General features: G+C 34.4%; 1 protein-coding gene across 1 annotated transcript in view; it reads right to left on the reverse strand.

The window, feature by feature from the left end:
- The window catches only part of stk10 (serine/threonine kinase 10), a 50,949-nt gene that overhangs the window by 31,083 nt on the left and 2,235 nt on the right, over positions 1-17,631 (reverse strand). Inside the window, exon 2 of the mRNA XM_079405919.1 lies at positions 10,506-10,670. Coding sequence (XP_079262045.1) covers positions 10,506-10,670 — 165 coding nt within the window. The remainder of the gene's footprint in view (positions 1-10,505; positions 10,671-17,631) is intronic.

The raw sequence follows: 17,631 nt of genomic DNA on the forward strand, positions 1-17,631 counted from the left end.
TAGTACAAACGATTTCTGTTTTAAATAAATGCTGTTCTTTTAACTTTTTATTCATCAAAAGTATCCTGAAAAAAGTATCACAGATTCAAAGAAAATATTAAACAACAGCACAGCTGCTTAGAAAACTATTACTTATATTGTCATAATATTTCACAATATTGCTGTTTTCACTGTATTTTTGATCAAATAAATGCAGCCTTGATGAGCAGAAGAAACTAATTTAAAAAACATCTAAAGTCTTTCTGATCCCAAACTTTTGAAACTAAAGCTAAAAATCAACTGCTGATTTTCCCCATCGTGTGTATTGAATCAGTCTGGCAGGCTGACTGGTTCGATAAGAAAAAATTACCTAGAGATGATGATAATTTAGGTGAAAAATTGTTGATATATGGATTAAACTTCACAAACAGTTTAGTGAATGTTGATCATGTACACTGCGTCTTAACCAGACACAACACAACAAACTTCCAATGACCAGAAATGTGTTTTATGCACATGGGAAGGGAAATTCTACACAATCACAATCAATCAGAACAAATCTGAGGTTTACTATACAGTTATGTGGAACACAACTTTGGACCAGTGAGTTTCCACCGCTGCAGAAATAACAACTTAAGAAAAAGAAGAACACGAAACTGAACAAAATGTCCAGCTGTCTGTCACAGTTGCAGCAGGTTATAGAACAAAAAATGGCATTTGCATGAAAGAGAGAGACTAGTTCATCGCCTGGCTAGGACATGTGCTAGAAGAATAAATGTACTCAAATCACTGTTATGTCTATGGAACTTGAGTTATTCAGTGTCACTGAGTCTGTGCATGCATTTCTAGACTGTGTTGTTTCAGTTTGTGTTCCTCTATTTGAACACATTTACAGATTGTGTAATAAAGATTAAAATATATATATAAAATTGTACATATCGGACCGATGCCGATGTTTACATTTGAAGCCATTATCGGTCGATTCCGATATCGTTCCGATAATATTGTGCATCCCTATTAAAGATAAATACTACTCACCACATAAAAACAAAAATGCTGAATTAAAAAATAAATAATATGAACCTACCTCTAGCAAAATATATACAGTAAGTTAGGCCCAATAATAATTCAGTATCATAGGCTCTTATGTCATAAAAACAGGATAACCATCTTAAATCATTTTGTTTTTGCAGTCAAAGCAATTTCCTGAGTCATTAGACAATTTCCCAGCACTTTCTCAATGCTCTCTCTATATTAATGGGATAACTGCCTGTTTAACATGAGCCAAGAAAACCTACACCTTACATCGCCAGCCAAAACAATAACGGACCGAGATCTTCACATACTGTAATGTGACTGTCACTGATATGAATTTACAAGTTCTCCAAACAGTTCCATCAAAATGTATATACAAATACACAAGTAAGAGGAATTTCCCCTGGAACTGAGAAAGAGAGAGCCTTCAGGAGAGTAAAACTTAAGGAATGTGTCACCAATATCAAGCCTGTCAATCAATCCATGTTGACCTACTTTAAGATGAGTCTTCATCTTGCATGGTCATGGTTGTGACATGTTAAAGGTCACTATAAGGGATGCGCACAAATGGTGAAATATTTGAATATTCGATCTGTAATTATTACAAAAAAAAATAAAACACTATTCAAATTTTACTTTACATACCCAAATATTCCAATACAATATTTTTTTTGAAAAAAATGCCCATCCATAGTCACTATGTAATCACATGTCATTCCAAACACATACTATATACACAAGGCGGCACAATAAACGCAGCATTAAACTAGTCCATGACTTTTGAGCTATTTATTCTTCTGGAGTCATATGATTACAATGTATGAGGAAGAGGCCTAATTTGTCACTGTCATTCATACGGCTTTGGAACGACGTGATTAATGATAACAGAATCTCTAGGAATGTACAAAGTTAGAGAGATTCTTCAGTGTTCAAGCAGAACAGCAGAGTTTGTAATGTCTTGAAGATCCCGAGCGGCAAAAGTACTCAAAACGATTTGTTCATGGAAATACTGTCCCGTCAAAGCAAAGCCCACCACCCTCATGTCTCGACCCCTGTGGACTGGTAAACACAAGTGTCTGTATATTTAGTGATGGAGGAGATAACACAGTGACAAGGTTTTTACATAAACCACATACCAAAGCAAAGAGACATGGCATCAATCCAGCAAACCAATGCACAATCCAATAAAACTGCGGTTTTCTATAACCAAAACTTATTCAGACACCTTCAACATTTCTCACATTATCACATTTTATTTGCTACAGTTTAGAAAATAGTAATAAAATATGACAAGAACTGAGTTAAACTGTGTCGGAACAAATTCATCTTGATAATTTCTAATATGCCTAACTTTGATAGAAAGGTATTTAATGGATTATAGTTAACCAAAATTATTCAGCTGTTAAATTTAAGTAAACAATTAGATAATTTAGGTCAACCAATTACCAAGCAATGCTTCATTTTGTTCAGTCTGTGGTGTAAAAATGTCGCATTAGCAATTAAAGAAAAAACACTTAAGCAAAACATGCTCGGGTCAAAGTGTCTGAATACTTTTGGTCCCAAATTATCAGTTTTACTGGAAGTCCACTGTATGAAGAATTTTTGGATATAATGTGTCACGGTTCATTTTATTTTGCTATCCTCACTTACATACATGAACTATAGTGTCCTAGTAAAAAAATATCAAAAATTATATCTGGTTTGACTGTATTTACAGTCTCAACAAACAAACAAACACATGAGGGACATCATACTATTAATTATAAATTCATTAACATTCTCTGGATGGTTGGTTGCTAGGTGTGTTAGTTTGGGTGTTCTGGTTGGTAGTTATGTGGTTATTAATTGGCCTCTGGTTTCTAGCTAAAGTGGCATTGGGTTTCATTCAATAACTGCTCACACACACAAAATCTGCATACATTTTCACAAACAAGTCATGATTCATCAATAAGCTTCTTGCAAAACTCTACACATGCACGCAAAAATCACATACTCTAACTGGCCTTAAAAACATGCTAAGATTAAAATATACAAGTCTCTAGAATATACTGGTCTCTAGATATGGACTGGGACCTGGCTCAGGGTTCAACCCCAAAAATGAAGTTTTAATAACAGTAATCCTTGCCCCTAGAGACATGAATCGGTGCTCGCCCTAAACGACAGCAGATTATGAGGCTGATGTCACCAAACAAGTTTGCCTGTCTCATGATCGCACTATTATATAATGGTTGCATGATCCCATACAGGGTGTTTCCAATGGCCTGAGACGCTGGGTTAGTCTCTAGCATCATCAATACCCAACATAGGACAAGCTGTTTGGAAAACGGGTGGATAGATGAATGAATGCTGAGTGACAGCAAATAGCCACGTCTACTGTGTACTACAGAGAAGACTCCCTTTCAGCATATTCATTTCTGAGCCAACATTGCGCAATGAGTCACTGGCCTGACGGATAATCCAGGCGCTTTTCAAACAATAGACACATGACTGTGTTTGCAGAGAGAATATACAGGAAGAGCATTTCCAACATTAGAGTTATTATGACAAGATCCTGAAAATACAGTCACTAGATATCACAGAACTAAAAGATTCAGGATTTGATGATTTGTGGGTCAATGACAAATAAGTATGAAAAAGGGAAAAGCAATGTGTATTCATGTTGGTTTTGAGGGGGGGGGGGCTTTGAATTAATGTCAATATTCATATCTTATTTCAGAATTTTACAATTATTTTATTATAATACTAATAAAGTTTCCAAATGTGTAAATTTCAAACAATGGTTTTTTTTTTTACTGTATAGGCCAAAAATACTGTATATTTCATATAAATGACAAATTATGTGTTAAACAGCATGGCTTAATGAAATATATTTTTCAGATTGAAAATAAATAATTTAAACCTTTAAATGCCAAATGCAAAATGTATGTCAACGGGCAAGAAAATACGTCAAACATAAAAAAATAAATAAATAAAAAAATCGGAACAAATATATTTAAATTGAAAATATATTTAAAATATGAGGACATGTACAGTATCTAAAACATCTTTAAAATATAATCATGTAGATATATTTTAAAACCTATATTAGCCATATATTTTGACCATTTTTTGTCTATTTTGGAACATATTACAAAATATCTCTAATAGTATACGTTCTGTGCCATATGGGGTATAATGCATTTTTTCACTTTAACATTTCAAAATCAAATTTAAATTTAGATATTCAATCATAGAAGAGGTGTATTCAAGTCACAGCTTGTATGAAAACTGCTCATCGTTCTGAAAAGTGAGGCGTGCTCTGATTGGCCAGCTATCCAGTACATTATGATTGGCCGAATACCTCAAGTGTGAGACGGAAATGATACGCCCCTTACCGTATTGTGATGCTGTGTCCCAGCGCGACGACACAAAAACAATAAAACCCATTATAAACGAGGCATTTGTTACATCCAGTGGGGACATAACTGATTATAATGACTTTTTACGCATCGCACCGCATAAACATTACCATGTCTGCATTTGTGATCGGAGAAACGATAAACAAACACTACTCTTCCGCCTTCTTTCATTGCGTATACATTTGAGCGGTGTTATGCAAATCTTTCCACACAGTGATGTAGACATGTGGGGGCGTGTTTAAATGAGTCATTTTAGAGGGGCGTGGTCGAGTCTTAACTTTTATAAAGAATATCTCTTTGGTTTTGAGACTTTAGTCTTTAACTTCAGGGATCTTATCTATGCACAAACAGCTTGTAACACTCCAAAGAGAAAGGAAAACGTGAAATCACATCAGATGACCCCTTTAAATGCATTTTTGAATCACAGATCTGGACTCAAAAAAAAAAAAGATATATTATAAAGCAAACGTCCTTTAATTTCAGTATCACCTGTCGATGTAATGCAAACTGGAGAAACCAGTCACTGGCATCTACATCGGTTGCTTGCTTTCTGAAATGTGTGAAATCTTTCAGATGACATACACTGATGCACGCAGACACAGGAAGCCAGAACAACCAGTCTGACCACAAGAACAGAGTCAGAGTCACACTCACACACGTGAGATTCCTTGAGCGCCTACACACATCTCAGACAAATGCAATAAGAGGTTAAACAAACAGAAACTGAGGGTTTAACGAGACCATTCCACAACACTGTTAACAGCTGCCGGAGTCAATAATGACTATAACTCGACTGATTCTGGACATGTGCCCTGAACCTTATTCAACCTGCTGAATAATTAATCATGATGATTATCACTTTCCCCTGACTGGTGCAGAGCTCCACGCTTACATTTAGATGCAACAGATGGCTAAAGGACTTTATCCAAGTGCCTGTAGAGAGATCATGGGTTTTCCTTGATGCTTTAAAATAAAAGATTTGGATGTAGCATGCTGTCCGGGAGTGGAAACTTTACAGCCACCTGCCTACTATTTTAATAGTGTGTGAAACAGCATGTATAATAATTCATGTGTTCATCACTATCACGCTTCGTTGTCCCTGCTGTAAAAAATAATAGAACCATCACAGAAAATTGTAATGGTTTCATCAAACATTACAAACCTTCAATTTTTAACCATTAAAAATGGTTTCTGTAGTATGTTTTGAGACATATTCCATTAGGATGTATTGATTTTAACAAGCCACCAATAGAAGGTGACCAATTACCAGGAGAGACCCATTACAGTTTCTACTAAAACCAATACAAGTCCCATTATAACCAGTAAAGCCATTACAAATTCTGTGATTCAGCAGGGGACAAAACCTTGAGTAACATTGACTGAAGTTCAGATTATAGCCATTTAATGTTCTTCACAGTCTTCAAAAAGTACTAGTCAGTAAAAACAATCCTACTGTTGAGCTTTGCTGAGATACTAGACTCAACGTTCATTTCTGATAATGTGGAGGCACAGTGTGTGATGGCAATAAAAGAGGATCAGAGAAGCTTATGTTTTGGCGGTGAGCGCACAGATGGAGGAGAGACAGCAGGCTTGAGCTCACATCCTTCATCCGGCTGTTTAATTGGCTCTTAGGAGCGACAGCTTACAAGAGTTCAGAAGATCCCAAGACACGAGGAGATATGGCGCGCACTGATGCATGAGGCCAGAGATCTTCATACACCTGTTACATGTTTACATGGCTGCTGACCGCTACAGACTTCAGTCGACAACAAATCAGGAAAAAAAATACGTTAGGTGATGCTATATACATGTAAGGGACAATCCACAGCTAGCTGTGCATTAAATGATTTTATTGCACGACGTGGAGGCAAAGAACCACCAGCAGACTGTGCATCTCTCTCAACAAACAATGACAACTTTACCCCTCTGTTGCTGAGAAATATATAATGTATCGATTCACTATCAGTTATTTTATTAAGAGAAGTCATGGAGCAGTGATGACAAGGTTCTTTGTGTGTGTGTGTGTGTGTGTGTGTGTGTGTGTGTCAATTAAAGCAGCCAATCAGAATAGAGTATTCAGACAGGCCATGGTATATATATTCCAGTTTAATACGCATAGACCGCATATTCTCTGCATACTAAAATAGTCAATGTTTTTGCCATTCTGTTTGGTGACACCAAAATATTATACACTTCAGATTAAGAGTTACTAAGTATAAATGTAGTTTATAAAATATTTAACAATTTAGAGCTTTTTATTTTAATAAAAAAAACTTTCTAAATAAAGAAATGGCCAAAAAAAAAAAAAAAAAACTAATGTTTACATCATTTGATGGGCCTGTTTGTCTGTTTTGCCTTTTATGTCTAGGAAAAATTGCCAAAAATATATTTATTTTTAAACGAACAACATTTTGCCAAAAAGGTTTACGTTTCCAACCAAAGATTACACATATATAATACTTCAGTGATATGAGGTACCTAAATTTGTCATGATGGAGGACTTGAGCACGAGAACTGACGTGTATTACTTAGAAAGCTAAATGAATAGAAATAAATGTGAAGATGCGGAGGTCAAGGAATGATCGGTCACATCAGAGCTGAACAATAAGATACAGGTAAGACTTCATTTGCACATTTCAAAAGGTTAAACAACATATAATATTATTGCTTTGAAGTCTATTCTGTAATAGAAATGCCCCTTTCGTCTCACACGCTCTGCAAGGCAACCTGACACACGTGTTATTGTTTACTACATGCTAATTGGCATAGTATTAAAACAACAGAAATCGGCTGTACAGTTTCCATGTCAGCACACAGAGCATCAAGGAAAATCCATGATCACGGTTCCTCTTGAATCAAGTCTTTTAGCCATCCGTTGTGCATTGCTTACGTCTAAATGTAAATAAACAATGCTTGAGGTCTGAGCATCTGCAGAGTCACACACTCAAGTTAAAAAGAACAAGTGCTCGTTATGTTTGACAACAAGTGTGCAGCTATTTCCTTTCACGAAACCCCACAAACATTCCCATCTGAATGCAGTTCGTCGAGAGACTTCACGACCAGATGTCTCATCCACACCCAAATATGCTCATCTATGACATCTTGCTCAGACAGCTATGCCAGGCGTCTACTGATCACCACAAAACACCTCTTGCTTTAATGAGGAAATGCGTCAATGATAATTATGAACTTTTCTATTACAGCTCTATTAATAATCTATCAAACATTTGCATCTTAAAAGCAATGTACTGCGTTTATGACATATAACCTGGAAGTTACCCAATAGGATTTTCCATTGGCTTTTAGATCACTGCAGAAAAGAAGCTCTGTGATCAACAAAAGATTATGCTTCTTACACAATTTGTTCAACACTATATAACCCTGAAGCCTAAATACATTCGGCAGAAGCGAACTGCAGGTTATTAATGAACTACACCACGGTCACATGACTTCAACATCACCAGCATTAATGTTTGACAAGTCTTTTTCAGTCTTTAGTTTGAGTTAGTATAGTCTGAAAAAGCAAATCATAGCCACAGACCTTATTTTGGGCATTTAGCTAAAAAAAAAATAGTCAAAGAAACCAACGGAGTTGGGGACGACGAACCGGAAGTGCTAAAAATGCAAACTCGTTTCTGGGTTTTAGTCTGAAAAAATGTCATCCCTGCAGCACTCTATAGAGAAGGAAGCAAACCAGATCTAGTCCAGCCAAAGTCTATTGAACGAGTAGGGTCATATAAATATTTAGGGATATGGTTAGATGAAAAATTAGCTTTTAAAATGTGCACATTGATAATCTTCTGAAGAAGCTTAAACCAAAATTGGGGTTCTTTTATCGTTTAAAAAACTGCTTTGAGGCTAGAAGGAACTCGTGGAGAAGACTTTATAAAGGTTTATGGTGTCCTAGTATATATATGCATGCATTTTCATCTTTATTAAGCAAACTGGACTCTGTCTATCATGCAGCGTTACACTTTGTTTGTGGTGCAGAACACATACCCATCATTGTATATTTTACCAATCATTGGCATGGTCTTCTTTACATCATAGGAGGAAATTGCATATGTATGTGTTTATTGTTAAGGCACTTTGAGGTAAATTGCCACCTTATATTTCAAATCTCCGAATTCCTTAAATAGTTACTGTACTAGATCTCAATCATTCGTTCGGTTAAATGTTTCAAAAGTTTGCTCAGAATTTGGAAAATGTGCTTTTTCCTTTTATGCCCTTATGTAATTAAATTAGAGTCATTACCATCCCTGGGTACTTTTAAATGTCAAACTGTTTTAAAGGAGTCTTGTACATGATCTTGATCTTACTTTGCCATCTGATGTAATCCGTTACTACCCAGCACTGCTCCCCAGTGTTTAGTATTTAAGGCTTGTTGAAAAGGAAGCCTTCATCAATCACTCGGAAATCAGGACTCGCATCTTTCAGATGAGCAAATTTACCTTCACCCTGAGGAATTCCAGCAATGCTTTAACCGGCTGCTCGTGAAAACTGGCTTTTACAGAGAGTTTCTATGACAGCATGTCGTCTAAGGAGTTACAGTAGTCCACTACAAACATCCACATTCACTTATCAACTTCTATATAGCGCTCCGCTACTGGTCCCACCCTGACGAACAACGGGAACTACTGAGTTAAGCAAATCATTCACATATCATCAAATTCATAACATCCAAACAGAAGTAGAATATGGTTACATTCAGTTATTAACAAGAGTGACAACAGCATTTTATAAGCCAACACACACACAGTCTTAAACCTTCAAGACTCCAAGCACATTTTCAGTAAATGCTGTCTGTTAATCATCAATTCTCATTAAAAGCAGATTGGGCAGGTAATAGTTGTGTGAACACCTCTTAGAGAGAAAGTGGGAAAATTATCATGGAAAATGTAATTATGCATGTACTTCAGTGAAACGATATACACTCGATATGGTTCATCTAAAGCTTAATATTTGATACTAGAAGGAAGTTTGTGTTCTTATTTGGAAAGTGAATATTAAGCTGTTAAACCTGCAAATCATGTGTCAGATCGAGGAATAGTTAAAACACATTCTCTGAAGCCAAAATATATATATATATATATTTTTTTTTATCATGGATGTATATCTACCAAGTAATCCACTATTTTTAGAGGGGCGACAAAATGACAATTTTCACATGAGATTAGGTTTTTTATTAAGTTTTAGTTTGAGTTATTTTAGTACTTCAACAAACTACATGGAAATGAAAGAATATTGAATTGATAAATGCGTGTGTGTATATATATTTTTGGTGTTTGGCTTGTTATGTTAGAATGATTGTTATACTCTTATACCTTTTGTTCTTTATTATTTTGAATTGTTTTTAGCTTTTTTCATTTAAATGTTAAGTTTTGAAATTTTGTTGTATGCATTTGTCATTTTTTAAATGTGTATATATAGTATTTATAACATCAGCATAATACTACAATTGATTGCTTCTGTTGTCCTCATTTGTAAGTCGCTTTGGATGAAAGCGTCTTCTAAATGACTAAATAATAATAATAATAATAATAATAATAATAATAATAATAATAATAATAATAATAATAATAATAATAGAGCCAAATTACAGGAGGGTAAACATGACTTCAGAAAGATGGCAGCATCAAGTTATTTTAACAAATATTGCTAGGTCTGTCGGTAAAATGAAATATAATTGCATTATATGCCAATGTCGAAAAAGCACTAAGATTTTTTTTCCAAAGTTTGCATGCCTGTAACTCAAGAAGTATTAAATGTATCTTAATATCATTTTAGATTTTAGTACTAAACCTACCAGTCTCTGTGTAGAAATAACAATGATGCTTTATTTTGACCCTCCTCTACAAAATAGTGGATTACATAGTAGATATACATCCATGACGTAATATTTTGGCTTTCTTCTTCCTTCATGTATTTGTTTCACTAGGGGACCTCTGGTTGAGTTAACACTGAATGACCCGATGAGGTGTGTGCATGACGTCTCCAAAGATGATTCATTTAAACTCGCTGAGCAATTCAGAAACTGACAGCACACCTTGTAGTGTTATAGAAAGCTCAGTTTGCTCCATTTAACTCTCTTACCGACAGTTTGTTGTCGTAGAAGAAGGCATCGAGCAGTTTGACGATGTACTGATGGTTGCAGGACGCCAAGATGTCGATCTCTACCATGTAGTCCTCCAGCTCCTCTTCACTTTTGGTTTCGATGACTTTGGCTGCAGCTAACACACCGGTTTCTTTATTCTGGGCCTGAAACACAAAGCAGTTTCACATCAAAACAACGTCAGCGTGATTCACATGATTACATCCTGCTGATATTCCTGTTCCATGCTCGTCCCTTCGGTGCGGTTATTTCACCAGGCCTCTGGGATTCAGCTCTAGTTCTCCATTAGAGATCAAATAATGGGCTTTACTGCTGTTTTACTGCACACGCTAGATGAGCAGACAGTGGACTCACTGATAAATGTTTGAATGGAAAGGATTGGGGGGGGATAGGAAAGCCATTTTATATTTTGAAGATGGATTCTTTTTTTTTTTCTTTTTTTTTTTAAATAACGCATCAATGAATCAATCCAAGTAAGGGTGTTAATGATAATGCAAATAATAATAATAATAATCTACTTTAAAATAATTTGTCAAGTTCTTATGATTGTATTTTTCTAAGATTCCATGTTTTACAGGTGCATCTCAAAAAATTAGAATATCGTGAAAGTTTTTCACGTCATTTATTTCCAAAAAGTGAAACTTTCATATATTTTAGATTCATTACATGTAAAGTAAAACATTTCAAAAGTTTTTTTTTTGTTTTAATTTTGATGATTAAAGCTTATAGCTAATGAAAGTCAAAAATCCAGTATCTCAAAATAGGTGGTCTGCTGGTGTTGGTCCATTGTGTTTTATCAAGTCCAAAGTCAATGCAGCCGTCTATCAGGAGATTTTGGAGCACTATATGCTTTCATCTGCTGATAAGCTTTATGGAGATGCTGATTTCCTTTTCCAGCAGGACTTTATCACCTGCCCACACTGCCAAAACCACTTGCAAGTGCTTTGCTGACCATGATATTACTGTGCTTGATTGGCCAGCGAACATGCCTGACCTGAAGCCCATATGGAATCTATGGGATATTTTCAAGAGAAAGATGAGAAACCGTGGATCCGAGCTGAAGACTCAATAGTGCCTCAGCAGAGCCACAGACTGATCGCTTCCATGCCATTCCTCACTGATGCTGGAGTTTAAAGAACTTGAACTTTTCTGTTTTGCAAATCCTTTTTTTGATTGATCTTAGGAAATATTCTAATATTTTGAGAAACTGGATTTTTTTACTTTCATGATCTGTAAACGCTAATCACCAAAATTAAAACAAAATAAACTTTTGAAATGTTTTACTTTACATGTAATGAATCTAGAATATATGAAAGTTTCACTTTTTGAAATGTTACATAACTTTTTCACGATATTCTAATTTTTTGAGATGCACCTGTATGTATTTTATCTGTATTCTTCCATTTTATTTTGGTTTAATGTTTCTGAAAAACTTTTAAACCAAACGTTTCAGTTCAATGAATCTTAAGAGATGCAACCATGAAGAAAAAAAAAAAAAAAAATCACACACACACATACATATACATATACATATATATACACATATATATATATATATATATACACATATATATATATATATATATATATATATATATATATATATATACACATATATACACATATATATATATATACACATATATATATATATATATATATATATATATATATATATATATATATATATACACATATATATATATATATATATATATACACATATATATATATATATATATACACATATATATATATATATATATACACATATATACACATATATATATACACATATATATATATATATATATATATATATACACATATATATATATATATATATACACATATATATATATATATATATATACACATATATATATATATATATATATACACATATATATATATATATATATATACACATATATATATATATATATATATATATATATATATATATATACACACATATACATATATATATATATATATATATATATATATATATATATATATATATATATAAAATGTGCGTGTGGGTGCACACATCTATATCATTTTATTCATAATTTTCAAAAGTAAAAAAAACAAAAAAAAGTGTCAAGGTAATTTTTTTACAAATGTAATTTAAAAATATATATAAAATACTGATGAGCAGCAAAGCAGTTGTTAACATTTTCCAGATCTTATACATTTTTGTTTTTTACACTGACATTTCTGACTTTGTAAGCCCAAGCACCTCCTCCCCACAACCCATATTGTCAGAATTGTTTATGCATTTCCAATGTAAGCTATAATTAACTAAATAAATGTATATAGTCAAACAGAAGTAGTCTTCACGTGTGAGATCTGAGAGAGCGATGGGAAACATGTGTTAGTGTGCAGCGTTATCAAGGTGGAGTCCGTCACTGTGGTTAGATGTCTTTAGAGGAAACGGTGTTGCCAAACCACTCAAAACAAGACAAGACTTCCGCTTTTTTCATTAAAAGTAAGCTTGAAGCAGACATGCTTTGGAACAACTAACAAACAGTAAGACTTGTATACATTTAACTGTGATAAAAATGTAACAGAAGAGAATGAAAGTAGAACAGGTTGAGATTTAACCCTCTGGGGTCTGAGGTGATTTGAGATGTGTTCACATGCCCTGATATTTGTGCTTATTTCAGCTACTTATACTATTGACCATGTATTTTTTTTGTATTCAGAACAAACTGTGCTACAATAATATGTGACCAAGATGGATGTACATGGTTGCATTTTTTAGAAAAAAATATTATGCGTGGTTAGTAAGTTTTGGGGAAAAAATGTAGCCGAAATAAGGCCATAAACCCACTAAATAGCAAGTAATCAGTCTTGTAGGCTAGAATATTTACTAAATGTGAAAATCATTCTGCTTACTCATTCACAGAAAACAATATATTGATTTAAATTTTTAAAGACATGTTTTGTGATTGAAAGTCTATATGTGAGGGAGTGGTAATGGCCTTGAATATGAAGTGATTTTCACCTGAGAGACAAAGGGCCCTCCCCTAAAGGCCCATCAGTGTGACTGAGGCAGGTAAGACAGAAAGGAGATTGAAAAAAGACAACAGTATAATCAAAACATACAGAATGAAGGTCAAAGACACATTATTGTCCACACTGATCTAACCACAGAGACATGAACAGACTTTGACTCGTTCCTACAACAGATTCTGTTCAACAAGTGAAACAAGTAAATCAAAATGAAAACAAAAATTAAAAGCAATGTTAGTGTATTGTCAGTGGTTGCCATGACATTGCTATGTGGTTGCTTGGGTGTTTGTGTGGTTGCTAGGGTCATGCGGAGGAGTCAAACTATGCAAATGAATCACACGCTGATGTGATGCTTGACCTAGTAAACACCACTAACTTACTTCTGTCTTAACCCCCGTTCAGTGAAACAACGGGAAGAGAAACTCCACACCCTCTGAAGCACATCAGAAGACCTCCACACAGATGCTTCTTATAAACTAACATCTTCCTTTTCATGATTTAGAGGTGTGCGATTGTTACCATCTATGGTAATATCATACGTGTTGTTTTAATGTGTGAGCTGGCATTATGGAGTCCGCTTATTAGTAGACACTTTAAGACCTGAAGTGGGTCAGAAAAGGTAAAGAGAGTTGTGAGAAAATAAGATGCGTTTCAGATCCGCATCATGTTCAGCACCAGGCAGCATTCTCATAGAAGCATAACCATAAATAAAGCCTGAAATCCACTTACATTTCCATTGAGAGGATTACAGCACCTGCTCAGTGGGAACGAGCAGAAGTCAAAGCGGTTCACCTGAGGGCCATCTTAAACCCTCAGTAACAGCAGGATAGTGTACTTTCAACCCAGTGTAATGGTTCATACACCTGCACACCTTCAGGAAAACACTCTTCTACAGACATGAGGAAGACCTTATCTTTCAGCAGATAAACGTTACTTTTATTGGCTTTTTTCCATTTCATGATTACAAAACCTGGTTTTATTAGCAGGTAGGGCTTACATAAAGTTAACTAGTCATCAGATTGTGTCAGAATTACCATAATTATGAAATGATAACAGAGTTTCTATTCTGAGCTATTCTTGGAAACCATGCATTATTATGGCAACACTCAAAATAATGGATCCATGTGTGACTTTATTAATGATGACAGCAAAACACTTTTGCAAAACTTTAAATAAAGAAAAGACCAATTAACTACAAAAACTTTAAGCAAATCAAAATGTTGAGGTTACCACATAATATTTGAAGTAGCCAAGATGTACATTTTTACTCAGTAATTACAAAGATATAGCTAGTAATTGAGTCCAACATGAAATATTGGTAACACTTTATTTTAGGGTCTCTTAACTAGTTGCTTATTAGCATGCATATGACTATAATATTAGCCATTTATTAGTAGTAATTAAGCACATATTAATGCCTTATTCTACATCCCTAATCCTACCCAATACCTAACTACCTTACTAACTATTAATAAGCAGCAAATTAGGAATTTATTGAGGGAAAAGTGTAGTATAACTGCATACAATCTATATTTAAAAAAAGCTCTAAATCAAGTAAAGAAATACTGTTGGATGAGTTTAAAGTTATTAACCTTTCATTCTTACGCAATAAACGGAGTAACCTTGTGCCTCAAACCATATTAGCGTTACAAGTTAAGCCTTGGACTCATTAACATGAGTTTATGATGATGAATAGGGCCACTCTGATAAACTGAACGACCAAGCCAAACCGTTTGTCAAGCATTGCATATCCAAACACTTGATTATCTCAGTTCAATCAGTGGCTTAAATAGTTTCAATGAATTGGGTGGCAATTGCAAAGCTACAAATAATGACGGACTGAAACAATGAGGCCTAAACCTGATCCTTATACTGTGGATGATGACGTAGTTTATCTAATATGCAGAATATGTTCATCTCCACCCACAGGGAAGACGCTCTTATCATTCTGAAGCCAGCAGCACTGAACGCTGGTGATTAGCCGAGCTTCACAAGCACTACACGATCGTCACACACGTAAAACTTTACCTCGCACTGCAGCCATCAAGAATTAACAATCAAAGAGTTAGCCAGCATTAACTAACAAGAGAAAACAGGAGGACACTTGCCTCCTCCTCAAAATACCATCAGAGAGAAACCCAACTGAAGTGCAACCAGCTCCACATCAAATAAATACATAATAATATTGGAAAATATTTGGGGTGGATATACAGTATTTGAAATCTTTAATAAATCATATGGCGCATCTAAAATTTGGCTGATTCGGTTGAATTCAATTCAGTTAATTTGTTGCAAATCATCAAAAATGATTTATGTATTGATTACACTGTTTTAACAAACTAATAAACTTCGGGACAGTTTTACTAACAGCTTGCGTCAGCGCAAACCATCTTTTGGCATTAAAATAGTAATAGTCAGGTTTTACTAAAGTGACGAATTAGCGCTGAATTAGCTTGATTTTCTTGAATATGCATTTGTAGGAGTTTTCCTTTCATACGCTAAATTAATGGGAGGAGAGTATTCAAATTAATCACGCAAGATTTACTAACATTAGCGCTCGTCAAATTACTGGTATTAACGCCATTATTTAACGCCCATAAAAAGCATGTCTTAACTATTTTGCGCTTGAAATGGATGCAATCATTGTTGCTATAGGAGGCACCGTAGAGAACAGAGAGCGCGAGGTAGAAGGAGAGGATTTTTTCCAAACAAATTTATTTGGAATGCAAGAACACAAAAAACCCTCAACTATAGGAGTCACGCAATACCAGGTCTAGCAAAACTTCATTTTTTGCCTTCAGTTCTTATAAATGTACCGTGGCTTCTGTATTTCTTTATTTGCGACTATGCTAATTTGCGCTGCGCTTGGTCGATATGTAAATGAGATGTTGTGCCTGTGTTCTTTAATTTGTGAGGTTGTTAGTAAACCACCTGCAGAAGTTTCCACACCCATCGGCGCAGCTTTTGCCCTGTTTTAGTAAAACTGGCACTTAATGTGATGCTCACGTGTCACTTAAACAGCAAAGAAATATGTACAATTTCTGTTATAGTAGTAATAAACTGAATGGGTTTTAAATACACAGCAACCAGATTTATACATCAACTCATACATTAAAAACTAATTGAATATTGTTTGTTTCAAAGCTAGACATATTTTAGCCATGTTCATGCTTGAATAATTCTCATTTTCACAATGAACAGATTATAAGCCATCTATAAATGCATTTTGAATATGATTTATGACTTACAATTATGCATCACATTAAATTTATTAGTTAAATAAAATAAAGTTCAAATATATATGCAATTCAAATAAATAAATCTTAAATTTAGGCCTAAATATTTTTGATGAATCAAACCTAAATAATGAATTGAATCATGGCCAGATTTCACAAATATGTTCACCTCAATTTGAATTTGTGTGTATTTTTAAAAGACATAAATCAAAATGCTAATTTTCAAGCCTGAAGCACAAGCGGAGTAAACAGGCCACAAATGATATCTTGCAATCACTTCTTTAGGAATCGTTTTGTTGCAGAGCAGAAAATAAAATATCTAGTCATATTGTGTCTGAAATGGGAGTTACTCGATATGAACTTTTTGTTTATGGAAATACATGCGTCCATAAACGAGTAAAACGAGAATATGCAGAATTTTTGGATCCAATTTGAGCTTCAGGTGCTTTTGCACCTACACTTAGCACATATTATAATCAAATACCAATATTTGTGGATTAAAATGTTAATCTTTAAACACTATTTTGATAGAATGAGTGGTTATGAATAATTATGTCAGAAATATTTTTTTATGATTATTAGTTACATTGATTAGCCCTAGAAAACCTACTTTTTTAATGCATTGTCATTGGTTTTGCTCTTTTATTAGAGTAATGAGGAAGTATTATACATCGTCTAAACAAAATCCCCTGTTCACATTCACAGGATGTGTTTCATAGAGCCACGTGTATCAACACGTCCAGGCAGATCAACAGTAAAAAGATCTGCACTTTGAGATCCTGATCATGATTAATCGTTATCTACCAAACAGTCAGAGAAAGCTTGTGTGTTCTTACACTTCTACAGCAGC

The sequence above is a fragment of the Barbus barbus genome, assembly GCF_936440315.1.
Source record: "Barbus barbus genome assembly, chromosome: 43".
In the NCBI taxonomy this organism is placed as follows: Eukaryota; Metazoa; Chordata; class Actinopteri; order Cypriniformes; family Cyprinidae; genus Barbus; species Barbus barbus.